The sequence below is a fragment of the Artemia franciscana genome, chromosome 1 (assembly GCF_032884065.1).
Source record: "Artemia franciscana chromosome 1, ASM3288406v1, whole genome shotgun sequence".
Lineage (NCBI taxonomy): Eukaryota > Metazoa > Arthropoda > Branchiopoda > Anostraca > Artemiidae > Artemia > Artemia franciscana.
In genome coordinates this window covers 37,112,459-37,132,766 of record NC_088863.1, presented here as the reverse complement: position 1 = coordinate 37,132,766, position 20,308 = coordinate 37,112,459, and the positions used below count along the sequence as shown (strand labels likewise).

The following is a 20,308-nucleotide window of genomic DNA, read 5'->3' as shown; positions in this document are numbered from 1 at the left end:
AGATAAATTAGCTAGGAATAACTAGGAAGAGGTTCTTCAGCCCAAAAATACCCGTCAAAGCCGATCAGGCCCAAAAGAACTATACATTAATTACAATCCAGTACGAATGTTGTGTCGTTTATTAGGCTATAATTTCCTCAAGGGGCACCACCCCTCAGTTGGGAATAGAGTTGATTGCAAGGTCTTCAGTCTTGTAAGTACCCCGAAAGGGTTGAGGCAGCCCTTTGCAGAGGCCGTTATCAATAGATCTGGATCTTAAGCGCTGCCGCAGTTGTCCTCCTATAGAGGATCCTCCCAAGATGGTATTCTGCGTCAACATGCAGTCCAACTCATTACTGGGAGAGAATTTGTAACTCATGGGGCGTGTGGACATGCCTGTGGGCCCTGTTGAGTGTATTTTTGAAGGGCTTTCTTCCTCCTCTGCCTGTATTTATTGCCTCCGGCGAGGGGGCTCCAGTTTCTATAAAGGACCCCCAAGGACTAGGTTCCTCTTGGTCCGTGCCATCTATGATCATCTGTATGAACTATTAAAAAAATTCATTATACTGTCAAATGGCTATAAAAATGAATACTAGGGGATACCCTGAATTGCCTTTCCAAAACTATATAAAATAGTCCAACTTGCATCCTCTTAGAAAGTAAACAACTAACTTTTGGAAAGTACGTCACCAATTGGTGAATGAAATGGGAAAAGTTAATAAACATTTGCAGATTCATAGTTCGTTTGTACCAAACTTGAAATAAATACAAATTAAATTGTAATTTCCACCAGGAACACTATGTTTTCAATGGATTTCTCAAAAATACCTGGGAATTGGCAATTGGGTCTGGGAAGATCGATATAATCAAAACGGTATTAATTATAACACAGAGAAGGGAGGGGGGCTATGATATTTAATTTATTTAATTATTCACTGAATAATGAATGCCTCAGATTAATACTAATTAGTAACTTAATTAATTTTGCTACCAATACTATCAACTACCGGCATAGCTTCTATCTCCACTGACCTTGGGAGAAGCTTTTCTCTGTAATATAATTGCCTCTTGGGGGTAGGGTTCACGCAGAATCATATCCATCTGTACGTGATGACAATATTTGGTCTAGTTCATAGAGTAATTCTGCTATAGTTTGATCCTTAAGAGTACAAAGAAAACCTTTATAAATAAGTGACATAGAAACAGAATTGTCTTGTTTGGTCTTTTGTATTAATTAAGTTTAAAAAAAAAAATTCTAAAGAAAAGTAAAGAGCGAAAATATGTCTTTAGCAACGTAAAAAGATTACAGACATAATAATGAACAATCAACTAAAAGTTAAAAGAAACAACTGAATAAAAATGAAACCAAAATAAACTTATAGTTCACAAAAAATGAAATTAATATCCAGCTCAAATTTAAAACAAACAAAAACTACTAGATAAATTATAAGGAAGTCGTCTTTTTTGTATCCCAATTATAATAAACAAAAATGATATTATAAGACAGATATTAAAATTAAAAGAAAGAGACATTGGACTTAGACGCGATTTAGAGAGGAATGGGTGAGGGGGGTTGCGGTATCCTCGATCTGGTATGATATAACTATGACTTTAGTTTCAGTTGCAATAGTCTGCTTCCCAAATGACTTCGTTACTTGAGAGATGCTGTCTGCAAGTCTTTGGAGTTCTTGGGAGGTCTGAGCTAGCCTTTTGGTATCTTCAGTTTACACTAGTTTGTCAAGCAGGGTATCTTCTGTTCTTGCTCCGTGCCCAGTAGTGTCAGGGAGAGAATGACATGCAAGAATAGGTTAAACAGAGGCTTGCATAGGATGCATCCCTGGAGGACTCCGGATGGGGGTCAAAAACCCGGATGGGGGGTCGGGATATGGGGTCAAAAACCTGTCAAAAATCAATGAACAGTTGATAGAGCTGTTTTTTAAATTCAGTCTAGCGTTCCGTCAGTTTTCACAACAGGAAAAACACTGCCACATTGGACAAAACATTTTTTAAACTACGTCGCTATGGGATTGCGTCTAGCAGAACAAATATATTCGTCCTTTGATATTTTATTAAATAAAAAAAAGGCAATTTACTTAAGTGAAAGCAATGAGCAACATTAAAACTTAAAACGAACAAAAATCGCTCTGTATATGAAAGGGGCTTTTTAAGTTTTAATGCTGCTCCTTACTTTCATTTAAAAAACATGTTTTTTTGTTTAATTTCAGGATGTTTTTGAATTAATACATGTTTTGATCTTAGCTCTCCCCTCATAAATAATTAAAACTAATTTTGCATATTAATTAATTGCAATTAATCGGAAGATTTTGAGTAAAAAGGAGCGAGGGAGGAGGCCTAGTTGCCCTCAAAGGTTTTGATTACTTAAAAAAGAAACTAGAACTTTTAATTTTTTACAAACGTTTTCATTGGTAAAAATATACGTAACTTACGAATTATCTTACGTAACAGCCTTCTGTGATCGTATGTTTTTATTACGTATATGAGGGGGTTCAACCCCTGTTGATACCTCGCTCTTTACACTAAAGCCTAGATTTTGTCCCAATTCCTTAAGAATGACCTCTGAATCACAAAGACCGTAGAATAAATAGTTGAAATTACTAAAAAAAAACGTAGCGTAAAGAGTGAGGTATAATGAGGATGTAAGCCCCTCATATGCGTAATAATTTTTGTTCGTTAAGTTTTAATGCTGCTCCTTACTTTCAGTAGAATAAAACTTTTCATATTTATTTTTCCATTGCTTTTTCAAATAATGCTAGAAAATCCTGCATACCCTTCATTGAAATTATCTTCCCCCATGAGAAGTATCTCAATGGAAATACCCTCCCACGTAACCCTCCCCCCTCAACTCTCCCCCCTAAACCAACAAAATCCCCCTGGAAACGCCTGTACACTTCCCATTAGCTATTACTATATGTAAACACAGGTCAAAGTTTGTAACTTGTAGTCCCTTCCACTGGGACTGCGGGGGAGTAAATCGTCCCTAAAGACATAGCTATTTTTCGACAATGGTGAATAAAATGGCTATCTTGGAATTGTGATCCGATTACTTTTGGGAACAAATGAGTATTGGAGGGGGCCTAGGTGCCCTCCAATTTTTTGAAGGGCACTAGAACTTTTAATTTCCGTTAGAATAAGCCCTCTCACAACATTCTAGGACCACTCAGTCGATACGATCACCCCTGGGAAAAAAAATAAATAAACACGCATCCGTGATCTGTCTTCTGGCAAAAAGTGCGAAATTCCACATTTTTGTAGATAGGAGATTGAAACTTCTAAAATAAGGTTCTCTGATACGCTGAATCTGATGGTGTGATTGTCGTTAAGATTGTATGACTTCTAGAGTGTGTTTCTCCCTATTTTCTAAAAAGAGGAAAATCTTCTCAGGCTCGTAACTTTTAATGGGTATAACTGATCTTGATGAAACTTATATATTTAAAATCAGCCTTAAAATGCAATTATTTTGATGTAACTATTGGTATCAAAATTCCATTTTTCAGAGTTTCGGTTACTATTGAGCCGGGTCGCTCCTTACTACAGTTCGCTCCCACGAACTGTTTGAAAAGACAGTATTTTGTTGTCAGACTATTGATGTAGCGCATATGTAACATCTTAGGATGGGACTGGGTATCAGATTGAAACTATTATTGCTCGTAAGGGGTTCAAGTGGAACCTGATGTATGACTGGGGGGTGAAAAGAGAAAGAAGGGGAGAATAACGGGGGCGTAGTTCCAGTATCTTATTAGGGGGTGGCAAGAGGGGTCCTCATCAGGAGATTCAAAGGACATGGGTTACATAATATTTTTCTCCCGAAATCATTGGAGACAACTGCCCCCCAAAACGACGCCACTGGGGACAGAAGATGTTTTGCATCTAATCTACCTGGATGTTTTCCCACTTGTAACCAATAAAAACTTATAATGTTATAAGTCTCACAACAGCTTCAAGAATAAATCGATCATAATCTTGAAGTAGCAAGATAAATTAAAAGACAATATGCAATTTCAGGTTGTCAAAACAGCAGATCTTCAAAATCTCAAGTGACTGGGAGGATAGAGTTGAAAGTCTCATGATTTTTCTTTTGGAGGGTTGGGAGTGAGCTTTGAATTTGGTCTTTTCTTAGATGGAGTTAGTTAGAGGGAAGGGGTAAAGGATTTTGCCTCCAAGCCTTATGAAACTCTTAGCACTATCAATTATGTGGAATTAGAACCTATTCCGATGAATTGTCATGTAAACTGAAAAACATTGTATACCTGGGATATCAAAATAACTTATCTGCATTATCTGAGGCGTGGTTGGAGGGATCGAGTTGGAACTTTCAGGTGGTAATCGTGAGCCAAATTGATGTTGAATTTTAAATTAGGCTGTTTTAAATTGAAAAAAAAGGTAAAGGTAAAGGATACGGCATTAGACTTTACAGTCCGTACCGGCGGTGCTGATCTCCGTTTCTTGGGCCTTCAGCCAGGAAGTGCAATGGGGGGTTGGGGGCCAGCCATACTGTGATTTCGCACACCCTTCCTGTTTACCTTCCCCATAAATCTCCAGATACCCATTTAGAGCTGGATTGACTCTGGCTAAGCTTACAGAGTTATGCTACTGACCCCCGTCCCAAACTGAAGAATTGGGTACACTGGGATTCGAACCCGCGTCCTCTCAGACAAGAGATCCCGAATCCAGCGCACCAACCCACTCGGCCAAGACGGCTCCGCCCGTCTTTTAAATGAGGATAATTTCTGGTCGTTTTAAGTTTGAACTATTATTTTTGCTTTTATTTTATTTGTATTGATTGACTTTTTTCTTCGTGTTTCAGATTAATATGGCTAATAAGAGCTTTTTTTCAAAACTTTCTGTGTTCAAAAATTCTTGGAGCTATATGTTCATCGTGGATTTATGGGTTTCAGGTTCTTGAAAAATTTCATTATCATTATGAAAAGGCTTAAAATCCAGTGAATGAAATTTTATCAATGAAGTCAAACAAATACAGGTCATTTGTCATCCGAAGGCAAACATCCAGTATTACCTTAGTAATGACCGGTTTATATTCAGTTTAGGACCCCCCTCCCCCCTGATCCTTCTATTTCAAAGACGACTGGCCTTAGAAACTTGGGAGGGACTCATTCGATAGATTTTTTCTTACCTTTTTTTAGGGTCGAGAATGAGTTTTCAGCAACGAGACCTTCTCGTAACCTTGTTTGCTACTGAACCTCCTCCCTATAAGCTACCAAGACATCTGATACAAATTTTGAAATGACCAGTTTTCCCAGAAAAGTCAGAAATTTCAATATATACACCTTTCAAGGATGACTTAAGTCCAGAGTTCGTGGGATAATTGTCATAATTTATGCTAATTTCCAATTTTTAATAAAAATTTGTTGTAGCGGACGAAAGAAGGGGGGTGGCATTTAATCTTGGAAATCCAATTGGCTTAAAAGTTTCAGGGATAGTTTTTTGGGCTAAGGGGGTCGCACAATTTGTTAGGAAGGGTTGAGTGTTAAGAGCTCCGGAAATGGCACACAGTTTTTTTCCTGATAGCATGAATCCTGCAGACGCAAGTTTTTTGGCCAAGAAGGACCTAGCTCACAATGACAATTGTTTGAGGGTCTGCTCCTCATAAAAATAGGGCCCGAAAAGGTTCAGATTTTGTGATCGACTTATAAGCTCAATGCTGTAGTCTTTGGTGTAAGAGACCAAAATCAATAAGAAAAAAAAAATATTGTTATCCTGAAAACATAGTCCAAAAAAGGGCCGAGAATTTTCTTTTCTGAAAGACTTAAAAATTAAAACTATAAGTCCCTTGGTCCAGAAGCTCTAATTTAGAAAATAATTCTAGTTTTAAGGTGGGTTACCCCTGAAACGGAGCTACAAAAAGTGTCATATTTTTTTTCAATTGGCATAAAACGTATCAAGTCCTTGAGCCATATTGAGCCATAGGGCCTCAATGCTCAGAGGAAAAAATTATGGTTTTTCGAAAAAAGGGCTTAAATAGAGTGTACAATGTATTTTTTAGTTGATGTGCACCCCCCCCCCATATAAGTGACTGAATACAGTTCAATAGTTTTTTTTCCCGATTGCTCAAACTTTCGAGAACCGTTGCCTGGTCATAGGGGTTGAGCATTTTGTTGTGATGAAGAAGGATTTTAGGACACACCAAAATGCATCAAAAATTCCTTTTTCCATGGTCAATTTGAAACCTTCAGTTTGGATTCCGTTGGTCAAAAAATACGGTTCATACAAAACTTTGAGTCCAAACTGTGCCAAATCTTTATTTTTTGGCTCTACGCTAATATTCTTAAATCCTTGGTTCAAGAGGGTTCCAAAGAAAAGGAAAACAATCCTTAAAAAGGGAAAAAAGAAAAAAAATCTTTGGCTCCTCCAGAAAAAGCTAAAAAAGTTTTGGTGAACGGCCTAAATCTTACACCTGTCTATTTTTGGCCGATTCTTTGAATAAAAGAAGTGACAGAAATTGGCATGCAAACAAGAGGGTTCTTCAGCTAAGTTGTGGGACATAGGGAAACATGATGTAAAAATCAATTTTGATTGGAGGCAAAAGGTCCCTAAGGTGACCCAGAAATTTCTTTTGTAAGTGGCTAAAACTACCCCCAAACAGGGATCATTTCAATTATTTCTTCTTATAAGTTTCATTCCATAGGTCATTGATGCCCTAGTGTACACGAATATAATTTGCTGGATGAGGCTCCTCTTCTGAAAATGAGGCCGAAAAGAGGACAAAAATCTTTGGTTTTTTCCAACTGCCTTGGATAAAGGGGAAATTGATAAGGGGAACAAACTTTGTAGAGACGCTTTAGTTGTATAGATTTGTATATGGATACAAATCGAGTACACAGGCGGTGGTGCCAAGGCATATGACGCCGTCATTAAGAGAAAAATGGAAGAAGCAAATTCGGCTGTATTGATTCACGACGAGTTTCTTATAAGAAAACAAAAACATGGCTTATTTTTATAAAAGACCCTTGACATGCATTATTTAAACAAACATTTACAGCAATATTGTAACACGCTTGAAATTTTAACATTGTAACATTCTACTGAAATATTAATTCAATAAATTGTAAATTAAGACAGTCGTATTTTCAATGGTATTTTCATAGGTTTGAAAGTCAAGGTGATTTCAAACCTATGTGAAACTAAAAACTATGCAGATTTTCACCAAAATGGATAAAATCTGTCCCTCCACTTCAAATTTTATAAAAAAAATGCCATTAAAAGCATGTTATTAAAAACTATGGCTAATCTAACATTTTTACTGGATATTCAAATTTTGTAGAAAATGTAAGTTAGAGTCCAACATGTTACCCGTAAGCAGATAACGTAGGCCTTTTTTTAGCTAATGTTACAAGGAATACCCAATAATAAAATTACGTCTGCTAAAAAACGGACAGAAATGAGTTTAAAATATTTTCCAAAAAGGCAAATTTAATGAAAACAAAAGAGCTACGTTAAACCCTAATCCAAGCGAAAAGAAATTCTTAAAATAATTGAAACTTAAAACAACCATCATTAAACCAAGCAAAAAGTCACTTCAAACAGTATTTAATGATAATAATTGCTGAAAATTGAACAATTTAAGATTTTATTTCATTGTAATTCTTATTTTTATTTTTAAACGTTTTAATCATGAAAAAAAAACATTTGTAATATAATTTGTTTTCAGTAGTTACATATGGTTAATACTCGGATGGTTTTTTCGTCTAATTCAGATATTTCTTTTGTCTTCTACTTAAATCCTCAGTTTACTTACGACTGTAAAATAATGATGAAATAAGGATTTTTATAGCCCTTTATCTTTCAGTTCCAAACACACGGAAGAAATTTCAAAGCTGAACAAAAAATATTGTGACTTACAGCAAGTTTTAGAAGAAAAAGAAACGATTTCAATGAAGTTTTCTCTGGAAAGGTCTCCGGAGAAAAATGAGGGTGCTGCAGAACAAGTGGCGGAAGTTGAAGACTCTTTGAACGAAGACTTAAAACCAGTGCAGGGTCATTTATCTGCAACGACTAAAGACAAAGATTCTTTTCTCTCAAGTAAGTAGGCTTGTTTCCTATCCACTTGAAAAATTTTAGTGCAATATGTTATAGACTATGTTAATATAAACAAAAATCATAACAAACGATATTGGCTTATAAGAAAAATTGTAACTGTGAAAGTCAAATAAATTTCAATAACCTATCCTAAATAATGCCAAATGCCATAAATACAAATAATACTAAATGCCAAATACCGTAAAAATAACGCCAAGAGGTGGAACATACTGTGTAGAAAATTGTTGGACCTTTATGTCGACGAGAGAGAAGCCAAAATTATTATATACAAATATATTCTTTGAATTTAAACTATTGAATAGTAACTAGACGAGGCATCATTACTAGACGAGGCATCCGACTCTTAAAAATAGTCGGAGCCAACACTGATTTAGATTTTATTTATTTTTTACTTGCTTAATCCTCGTGTCGGCTTGGTGTTGAGAGTGTCGTCGACCTTCACCACGTGGGACGGTCTGTAGCGAAGACTTGGTCCATGAAATTCTCGAGACCATCACTCCACCGGAAATTGAGCTTTCCTCTTGGACGCTTTAAGCAACAACTGATTGGCTCAAAGTCGTAAAGTAATCACGCAGGAGTGAAAGTACTCGGTAGCCAGTTGTCAAAGATGACAGGGAGGCCATACTTCTTAGGCTGAAAAAGTCTGTATATATATATATATATATATATATATATATATATATATATATATATATATATATATATATATATATATATATATATATATGAATTTTTTCTAAATGTTAAATGAATATTTGTGTTCTATATCCAGGGACTGTCCTTAGCTAAGTGCATATAAAAATTAAATAAGATTTAGAATAAGATGATAACATTAAAAACTGAAATTAAAAAAGTAAAAAGAATGAAAGTCTCATTACTTCCAGAGAGTTCAAGTAGGAATGAAGAGAGTAAAACACGCAACGAGGAAAATCGTTCTAGTAAATACAAATCTAAAGTAAGAGTGGTTTCAGGCCTCATATTATGGGAGGTTGGGAAACTTATATTATAAAAGTTTAAAAATATATAAAAAACGTCAAATACCAGAAAAATAATTGTAAGTTAACGTCTGCCCCGAAATACTAGGCGTGGGGGAGGCTGAAGCTGGCTCCCCAAGTTTAACTTTGGAGACGAGACATGTGCCTTACTAAATTAAAAGAAACTTTGAAGGAGTAATAGAAAACTTTAGCAGTAGTCGCGGGTAAAGGGACATGTAGGATATTAAATTTTGAAAGTATCAAGTTGGAACTTCAAGTGAGCATTTCGAAGCCTAGAGGATTTAAAATTATGACTAGGGAACAGGGAAAGGGGGACAAGTGAATCAAATGACACCGTTTTCGTTTGGGTCATCTATATACCGTGTCAGCAATGTTGGCAACGGATTGGGAGAAGGTTGGGACCGGCTTGGGAGAAGGAATTAAAACTTTCAGGTGCAATTGAACAAAGCAGAAGGCAAGGAAAATAACAATTTAGTGTTGGGGAAGAGGGGGTAAAACTGTTATTTTCTACAATCATGTTAAAAATAACATTTTCGGGCGATGAGACTCCATGTAACTTAAAAATTGTGTAATGTTAAGTATTGAGCTAAATAAAAACAACATGACGTGTATTCAGACTATCAAAATACCGTATCTGTATTATTTTAGGAACAAAGATGGGCCTTTGGAATTTAAGAATGCTACTTATTGCACTTTTTTTGCGTTGAGAGCGCCATGGCCCCTTCTATAGCCCTCATTCGCCCCCTCCAGACAGCAATTTCCAAGACATCTGAAAAAATTTAGAGATATAATTATGGTCAAAGTCAAAGCTTTAGCAAATATCTTGGAGACTTTATGTTTTGAACTGTGGGCTAGGGCAAAGGTAAATCGGGCGCATTTTGTGTATCCAAACAGTCAAAATACTATGTTTGTTAGGTCTTGAGAACAGCGTGGTGTTTTGAGTTAAAATTTACAGGGACTCTTTTTAATAGAGGTTTTATTTAAAAAAAATTTTATTAGGGGTCATATTTTAGCTCTTTTTAGTAGAAGTCGTATTTTAACTCTCTTTAATAGATTATCTCAAAATACTTGTGTTGAAAAAAACACAATCATTCACAACAAAATGGAACGATCAATATTTGATGAATATTTGTCTTCATTGAGCGTTGTCACAGGATTGAGGTTAGGATTGTCTTAGAAAAGCCACTCAGTGACAGTGAGAAATCTATTTTAAGGCTTTTATTAAAGTTTGTTGTACAAATTTATTTTTATTCCAAAATCTTGACTGGATATTTTATTTTTTCTAAAATCTAAATGGCTAGAATACGCCTTTCATTATTCAGTAGAAAAATTAAAAAAAAAACAATAATTTTTCTATCATTAACCAGTAAAAATACTATGTCAGCTAAAAGAACGATCATAAATTAAATGTTAAGGCACAGATTTTTCGAAAAAGCCTTGGGGAAGAATAGTAAAGAGCTATATTGAAATGAAAACGGACAGAAGCGAACTGTTTCTACTACTACTTCTACTAAAAACTTACTGCAGCACCAAGCCACCTGAGTCCAATACTGTTACATGCAATCCTCCTCCGTTCCAATCTATTCAACACATCCCTCCTTACATCATTCCTATGAGTTCTGATTTCTTGTAAATCCTTCCTTACAATATCTATCTTCCCAATTCAGGTAGGACCTTCTTTTCGGTTGATTCTCGATGGTTAGCTGAATAATTGGCAACCTATCATCCTTCATTCACAGAATTAATCTTAATTATATAAACTTTTCTGTTATTATAGCCCTAGAAAGGTGAATAGAACCACATTTCTCCTACAGCTTGCTGTTTGAGATACAATCGGTCCGAAAGGCACTCAAAAGAACCCACAGACAATGCCTCTGAAATACATCTAACACATCCTCTTCTGTCTTTTGGAGTAGCCTTATTTCAGAACTATTTTAATCTCGTGTCATCATCGTAGATTTCTTTTGTAATATTGGTTCGCCGACTTATTTTCCTGCTTCCCGAACTTTTTTTTAAATTTGAAGAAACATCCTGAACGTTGGGTATTCTTTTTTTTAACATATTCACAGCAACCACTCTCCTTGCTAATGATACTACAATGGTAAGTAAAGCCATCCACCTGATCTTCTCGATACCTACCATCACCTCTTTACCTTCACCTATTTCTAGTGTAAAATACTTAGTCCTCTTATCATAGATTTTCAGGCAAATTCTAGCGCCCTGAAACCTTAAACCTCTGAAATAGTCATTTACTTGTTAAACATGCTCATTCAGTTGGAATGTGGCCCTCAAACCCTCTAAAAGATCATTCATTTTGCTAACACGTTCATATATGACACTCAAATTGCTAGCGTCACCTAGGTCTAGGAGAGTTTGATAGGACTAATCACTTTAATACATTTATCCATTATATATTACAAGGTCACGACCTTCGGTAAAGATCCCCTATTGGATGAATCAAATGTTTACTCTTAATCCTCAGAGCTGAAGATTTAAGGAGTATGATAACTCGGACACTTTCCAGTTATTAATTCAGCAGTGAAAATTTAGTCGACGCATTCCCTTCCTTCTTAAAAACACGCTGTTCTTCTCATAACAATTTGTCTACAGCATCTTTAAGTCTAAAAACTATTATCACAACTAATTTTTCAAACAGTTCGTGGTAACGAACTGTAGTATGGAGTAACCTGGCTCAATAAAAAACGAAACTCTAAAAAACGGAATTTTGATGCTAAAAGATGCATCAAAAGAATTGAATTTCCATGCTGATTTTAAATATATAAGTTCTATCAAATTTTGTATTTGTCATCAAAAGTTACAAGCCTGAGAAAATTTGCCTTATTTTGGGAAATAGGGGGAAACGCCCCCTAAATCACACCATCACATTTAGCGTATCAGAGAACCCTATAGCAAAAATTTCACGCTCCTATCTACAAAAGTGTGGAATTCGTATGTTTTGCCCGAAGACAGATCACGGGTGCATGTTTATTTGTTGCTTTTTTTCCAAGGGGTCTTCATATCGACCAAGTGGTCCTAGAATGTTGCAAGACGGCTCAATATAACGGAAATGAAAAGCTCTATTGCCCTTTTTAAGTTACCAAAAAATTGGAGGGCAGCTAGGCCCCCTCCAACGCTCATTTTTTTCCCAAAGTCAACGGATCAAAATTTTTAGATAGCCATTTTGTTCTGCATAGTCAAAAACCATATTAACTATGTCTTTGGGATGACTTACTCCCTCACAGTCCCTGGGGGAGGGGCTGCAAGTTACAAACTTTGTCCAGTGTTTACATACAGTAATGGTTATTGGGACGTTTTCAGGGGAATTTTTTTGTTTGGGTGGTGGGGTTGAGGGGAGGGGGTTATGTGGGAGAATCTTTCCTGGGAGGAATATGTCATGGGGGAAGAGAAATTCAATGAAAAGGATGCAGGATTTTCTAGCATTACTATAAAAAATAATTAAAAATTAAACATGAAAAAGTTTTTCAATTGAACACATTAGAGGGGTTCTAAAAATAATTTAGCATTAAGAGTGAGGTATTTAGGAGGAGATAAATACCCCGCTCTTAGTGTAAAGAGCGATTTACAGTAAAGAGTAGTGTAAAGAGCGAGGCATTAAAGAGGGGAAAAACCCCCTCATATACATAATAAAAATATAAGAATATGAAAGTTTGTTACGTAAGTTAGTTCTCAAGTTACGTATATTTTTTACCAAGAAAAACGTTCGTTAAAAGTTAAAAGTTCTAGTCGCCTTTTTAAGTAACCGGAAAATTGGAGCGCAACTAGGCCTCCTTCCCCCTCCCCTCTTATTTCTCAAAATCGCCTGATCAAAACTAAGAGAAAGCCATTTAGCCAAAAAAGAATTAATATGCACATTTCATTTTAATAATTTATGTACAGAGAGCCAAAATCAAACATGCATTAATTCAAAATCGTTCAGGAATTAAATTTTAAAAAAATATACTTTTTTAACTGAAAGTAAGGAGCAACATTTAAACTTAAAACGAGCAGAAATTACTCCGTATATGAAATGGGATGTCCCCTCCGCAATCCCTCGCTCTTTGCGCTAAAGGTTGACTCTTTGCCACAATTTTACTTTATAAAACAATTAAAAACTTTAGTGTAAAGGGCGAGGTGTTGAGGAGGGGACATCCCATTTCATATACGGAGTAATTTCTGTTCGTTTTAAGTTTTAATGTCTATCCTTACTATCAATTAAAAGACAAGTTTCTTTTTTATTTAATTTCCTACAAGAACTAAGCTAACGCCTCTATAGCTACTGCACTCGCTCTATCAGCCCTATTATAGAAGGGCATAATTAAAGTATTTAAAATCGATGGGTACTTGCCCTTTTTCAGAAATCATTTTCATAATCTTCAGTAAAATTTTGCTCCAATATGGCAATCAAACAGTTCGTGGTAACGAACAGTAGTAAGGAGCGACCCGGCCCAATAGTAGCCAAAACTCTAAAAATGAAATATAAATATTTAAAAATTAATATTTTTAAATGAAAAAATTAAATATAAAAATGAAAATACAAATGAATAAAATGAATACGAGCCTGAGAAAATTTGTCTTATTTCAGAAAACAGGGGGAAACAAACCCTAAAAGACATGGAATCTTAACGAAAATCACACCATCAGATTCTTCGTATCAGAGAACCTTTTAGTAGAGGTTTCAAGCTCCTATCTACAAAAATGTTGAATTATGTATTTTTTTTGCGAGAAGGCAGATCACGGATGCGTGTTTATTTGTTTGTTTGTTTTGTTTTTTTTTTCCGGGGGTGATCGTATCGACCCAGTGGTCCTAAAATCTTGCGAGAGGGCTCATTCTAATGGAAATGAAAAGTTCTAGTCTTCTTTTTAAGTGACCAAAATTGGAGAGCACCTAGGCCCCCTCCCACGCTAATTATTTTCCCAAAGTCACCAAAATTATGAGATAGCCATTTTATTCAACGTAGTCAAAAAACCTCATAACTATGTCTTTGGGGTGACTTACTCCCCCACAGTCCCCGTGGGAGGGGCCACGAGTCCAATGCTTACATATAGTAATGGTTATTTGGAAGTGTACAGACGTTTTCAGGGGGATTTTTAGGTTGTTGGGGGATTGATAAGAGGGGGATATGTTGGAGGAACTTTTCTTAGAGGAATTTGACATGGGGTAAGAAAATTTTCATGGAGGGAGTGCAGGATTTTCTAGCATTACTTAAAAAAAACAATCAAAATATAAATATGAAAAAGTTTTTTCAAAATTATTCCGCATATAATGGGCTAATCTCGTCCTAATACCTCGCTCTTTACGTTAAAGTATTTTTAGCAATTTCAACAATTTATGCTACTGCTTTTGTGATTCAGTGGTCATTCTTGAGAAATTGGGACAAAATTTAAGGTTTAGGGTAAAGAGCAAGGTACTGACGAGGGGAGAAACCCCTTCATATACGTAATAAAAACATGAGAATATAGAAGTTTGTTAAGTATGCTAATTCGTAAGTTACGTATATCTTATACTAATAAAAACAGTCGTAAACAATTAAAAGTTCTAGTTACCTTTTTAAGTAACCAAAAATTGGAGGGCAAATAGGCCTCTTCCCCCGCTTCTTTTTTTTCTCAAAATCATTCTATCAAAGCTATGAGAAAGCCATTTAGCCAAAAAATAAATATGCAAATTTTGTTTTGATTGTTCATCTGTGGAGAGCCAAAATCGAAACTTGCATTGATTCAAAAACGTTTAGACATTAATTTAAAATAACAAGTTTCTTTAACGGAAAGTAAGGAGCGAAATTAAAACATAAAACGAACAGAAATTACTTAGTATATGAAAGGAGCTGCTTTCTCATCAACGCCCCGCTCTTTACGCCAAATATTTTTACTGTTTTAAAAAGTCGAGTTAAGAGAAAGAGTCAAACTTTAGTGTAAAGAGTGGGGCGTTGATGAGGAAGCAGCCTCTATCATATACGAAGTAATTTCTGTTCGTTTCAAGTTTTAATGTCACTCCTTACTTTCCGTTAAACAAACTTGTTTTTTTATTTAATTAATTTCACAGCTTCTGTGTCTTCTTAATCATCATCCTTAAAAAACTCATTTGCCGCATTATCAGTGGGTAGGGCTTTTTATTTATTTATGTTTTTATTCTTTTAAGTACTGTCTTAAATATTTCTTTACGAAATAATTTTTTTGTTTATCGCCATGTTGTCACAAAGTTTATCATTCTTTTTTGTATCATTTTCAGTAATTTTATCAGTGTTAGTGCAATTTAAAAGCGTCCTACCCATCTTTCTTATGCTCTTTTCTCATCTCTGATTTTGGCCCCGTTCCTATATTTAACTGAGATACGACACTGAGATATGAGATCAAACACTGAGACTGACTGTTTCCCCTCTATTTTTTTTTTAATTTACTGATGCATAACACCGTTATGCATTGGTAAATATGATGCATAACACCGTTACAACAAATTTTGTGTTAGGAAAAAAAGGCAATGCGTTATTAGTTAAAACTATGTCAGCAAACTATGTCACTACTCTTGATAATTTGACAGTAGACTGACAGTTCAGTGTTATAAAACTTTTGAAAATAAACGGTTAGAGATTTATTTGTATGGGTAGTTAAACGCAAAAAAAAGCAATTACTCTTAGTTGGTATCACTCAAAAAGGAAAAGAATAGCTGTTTATGTAATACATGTACTCACCTGTTGGGTAGATTGGTGGTTAACACACAATCCAGTTCTTGTTCTTTTTTTTAACAGTGTTGTTACTCCATAATACCTTTTACACCCATCTCCCTTGGTAAGTATATATTCAGCAAAAATTGATGTTCAGGAGGATATAACATAATTGTACTATTTTACTCAACTTTTAATTGATGCGATAAAAATCATCTCTAGAAACCGTAGTGAGGGAAACATCTAGCCGCAAAGAATTTGATGTAGATATCAATCCTACGGAAGATCAGATTGTACAAAGAGAAGAAGAAGTCAATTATACTGATCGAGTGGAACTGCTATCTGCTGGTTTTGCTACTTCTACTATAGGTGAATGGGAAAAACACACAAAGGTTTGTTTTATAAGTTTTTGAATTTTATAAATAATTAATTCTGTTTTCAAGCAGGAGAAATAATGTAAACTTAGCCACCCTCTTTTAAATGCTTTGTTTAATAGAAAATATTTTGAAAATAATCTATACTATTAGGTCAAAACATATGACAACATCAACTCGAAGAAAAATCACTTTTTTGGTACTCATTTTGGGGTACTACACCCACACAATGGTGATGTTTATTCATAAGATTGTCTTCCATGTCAGCAATAAGCATCAGGAAGAGAACCAGTTAGAGAATACTTCCTTGAGGCACTCCAGCTAGCAGTGAATGTCCCTGAAAAACTCTGAAAGACTTAATGAAACTCTGAATTCTTAATGATAGCTGGTGAAGGAGATTGAAAGGGCCTTTAAAGGGTTAACCCCGCAACCATAAAGTTCTTAAGATATGAATTAGGAAGCAATTCGGAAAGTGATAAAAAGTGAATGTATCAGCTTAGGTCACTTCTGCTGACCTTTTCCTCTTTACACCTTACGTTATTGGGCCGCTTTGTGTGTTTATGGCCTAGTCATTGAATATCTATAGAATAAGCCTTAACCTATGTGATACACCCTTGGAAGTAAGGTAACACTTCACGAACACCATCCTAACCTCTGTTTCTTTGAAATAATCCACTTCCAACATTGATTTGTATGTTATTAGAGAGAAAGCTCTTGCTTTGGCCGGCTAGAGAGCCATTTGCTAGTCATCTATTATTTCTTTCTCCCCCTCTCTAATCATCTCTTTTTACAAAAGGGAAGGTCATAGAAATTGAGAGTGGAGTGTTTTGATTGGAAATAAAATTACCAGCGTTGTTTTGAGGGTCAAAAGTAATAGCAGGAGAAGGCAGAGTTCCTCGTGTTTGTGCTTTTGGGCCACCTATCTACCTCTACTTCCTAAAACCTGCACACAAAATCTTCACATAGCCCTTTTTCTCAAAATGAACTAGGGTTAGGAAGATATTTCTTCGAGGATGGCATGACCTCTTACAACCCTTAGGGTAAAGGCCTTAAAGGGTTCAAGTTACCAGGTTATCAAATTTTTAACGGGTAGGGTTTGTTGTGGAAGAAGAAGACTATGCTTTGTCTTTTGTACCTGATGGACTCAAACTATCAAAATGCTTCTGAGGGACAATAATGAAATACATTTTATGCATTCTGTTAAAAAAATGTGGATTTTTTCAAACCCGGCTGTATTTTATGTTTTGGTTGAAATAACATTAAAAGATGGGTGCTCATAACTACGGCTGATTGAACTTTTTACGACATATTCAAGTTTTTTCCTAAAGGTTAATTACAGTCAAAACTTTTAGCTCTTTGGGGAGAAAGAGATAAAACTTTACAATTAAAATAACTAAAATAAGATTTGAAATAATTAAAAAACTAAAGGAATTAGTTTTAAAATAATTTCCCCAAAAAGTTGTTTAAAGAAAAGTGAAAAGTCATAAACGTAAAATGAGCAGAAGTACAGTCATATAATAATTCAAACTTAGATTTAACCGAAACTAAATTAGATAGTTAAGTCAAGCTTACAGACAATATAGGCAGTAAAATAGCCCTTCCTAAGTGAAGATTTATGTGGGCCCAATTTATAATTGTTATTATTTTTTTTTTTTTAGACCAGGGCACTTCGTATAGAAAGAGTTGTCTTAGAAACTTCAAAAAGGGCTCAGTCGATTTGAAATTGAATGGACTAGTGCCCTTTTTAATAGTCGAAAGTGATCGGAAGGCAACTAACCCCTCTCACACGCCCACCATTTCCCCAAACACATCCAATAAAAATATTGAGATAGCCATTTTGTTCAACTTAGTTGAAAAGTCCAAAAATTATGCGTTTGACGATGACAGCCCCCTAAAGCTCCGAGGGCAAGGGTTTAATATACGCCCTGGGGGCATATAAAGTATAGAAACAATTTGTACAGAAAGAATGATCGTATAAACTTTGAAGGGGGCTTATTGGATTGCTAATCAGATTTTTAGTACCCTTTTTAAGATTCAGAGTGATGGGAGGGTTGCCCCTCCTCCTCATACCTCGTATTTTCATAAAATGTGTCTGATAGAAATTTTGGGATGGCCATTTTTTGTCTTAAAAACTTGAAAAAAGGCTCACTCGATTCGAAAATGAAAGGGATAATGCCCTTTTTTAATAGTCGAAATAATTGGAGCGCAACTAACCCCCTTCCACACCCACCATTTTTCCAAACACATCCAATCTAAATTTTGAGACAGCCATTTTATTCAACGTAAATAAAGGTCTGGAAATCATGTTTTTGAACATTAGTTCTCAGAATTTGCCTTTTTTAAGTTTCAGGGTGATCGCAGGATGGACACCCCCCTCCAAACACACACACACACACACACACCTTGTAATTTCTCGAAATGCTTAATATTGAAATTTTTAGATGGCCATTTGTCGCCGCAGAAACTCTGAAAAGAGCTCGTTCGACTAGAAATTGAAAAAGAAAATTGATTGGAAGGCAGCTAACCGCCCTTCTACGCCAACCATTTCCCCAAACACATCCAATCAAAATTTAGAAATAGGCATTTTGTTCAATGTAAATGAAAGGTTCGGAAATTATGTATTTGAGGATGAAATCCCCCCCCCCGTTCAGCCCTCAGGGCAAGGATTTTTAGTTATGTCCTGAGGCCATATAAGAAATATATAAAAAGAGAGATCGTATAAACTTTGAAGCCCGTTAGATTGGGAAACAGAAATTCTAGTGCCCTTTTTAAGGTTCGGAGCAATGGTAGTTTGAAATCCCCCGCTTACCTTCTATTTTCCTGGAATGCATCTGATCAAAATTTTGAGTGGCCTTTTTTTTAACGTAGAAACTTCGAAAAGAGCTTATTCTATTGGAAATTGAAAGGACTAGTGCTCGTTTAATATTCAAGTGATTGGAAGGCAACTAACCCCTCCCCCTATGTCCACCATTTCTTCAAATGTATTCAATCAAAATTTTGATATACCTATTTTTTTCAATGGAATTGAAAGACCGGGAAAATATGTCTTTGGGGATGATAGCCCTCAGGGCAAGGGTTATAAGTTATGCCCTAGGAGCATATAAGGTATGTTTAAAAACGGTGATCGTATCAGCTTTGTAAGAGGCTCATTGGATTTATAATGATAATTTCTAGTGTCCTTTTCAAGATTCAGAGGGATCGGAGGGTGGATACCTTACTCCCCACACCTCGTTTTTTCCTGAAATTCATCAGATAAGAATTTTGAAACTATCATTTGCAAAATTTTCACAAAGGGCTCATTTCATTGAAATTTGGTAGGGTCAGTACCCTTTTTAATAATCGAAAGTGATTAGAGTGCAGCTAACCCCCCTCTCACGCCTGGAATTTCCCCAAACATGTCAAATCAAAATTTTTAAATAGCCTTTTTTTTCAACGTAATGGAAATGTCTGGAAATTACGTCTTTGACGATGGCAACCCCCACAGTCCTCAGGGCAAGGGCTTTAAGTTATTCTTTGGGCACATATAAGGTACATAGAAAGGGTGATTGTAAAAAACTTCAGAAGGGGCTCATTTTACTGTTAATCAGAAGTTCTAGTGTCATTTTTCAGATTCGGAGTGGTGTAAGGGTGGATACCCCCCACACACCACTTATTTTTCCAAAATGTATCGGATAGAAATTTTTAGATGGCCATTTGTTTTCTTAGAAACTTTGAAAAGAGCTCATTTGATTGAAAATCGAAATGGCTAGTGCCCTTTCTAATAGTTAAAAGTTATTGAAGGGTAACTAAACCCCTCCCTCAACCACAATTTCCCCAAATACATCAAATGAAAATTTTGAGATAGCCATTTTGTTCAAAGAAATTAAAAGTCCTGGATATTATATCTTTGAGGATGGCAGCCCCTCACAGCCCTCAGGGCAAGGGTAATAAATTATACCCTGGGGGCATGTAAGGTACCTACAGAAAAGGTGATCGTATAAACTTTGATGGGGGCTGAATCGATTGGTAAAAAGAATTTCTAGTGCCTTTTTTAAGATTCAGAGTGATCATAATGTGGATACCCCTACCCCTCACACCTCGTATTTTCCTGAAATATATCTGATTAGGAATTTTAAGATTGCTAGTTATGGTCGTAGGAACTACATAAAACTCATCAGTTAGAAATTGAAAGTGCAAGTGCCCTTTTTAATGGTCGAAAGTGATTTGAGGGCAGCTAACCCCTCTC

The 20,308-nt window shown here is 35.7% G+C and overlaps 2 protein-coding genes across 3 annotated transcripts in view; both read left to right on the top strand.

The window, feature by feature from the left end:
• Positions 1-20,308, top strand: part of LOC136029163 (uncharacterized) — a 902,097-nt gene that overhangs the window by 604,415 nt on the left and 277,374 nt on the right. The gene's annotated exons all lie outside the window — the stretch shown is intronic.
• The window catches only part of LOC136039844 (uncharacterized), a 76,824-nt gene that overhangs the window by 22,083 nt on the left and 34,433 nt on the right, over positions 1-20,308 (top strand). Inside the window, exons 3-4 of the mRNA XM_065723808.1 lie at positions 7,805-8,037; positions 15,932-16,101. Coding sequence (XP_065579880.1) covers positions 7,805-8,037; positions 15,932-16,101 — 403 coding nt within the window. The remainder of the gene's footprint in view (positions 1-7,804; positions 8,038-15,931; positions 16,102-20,308) is intronic.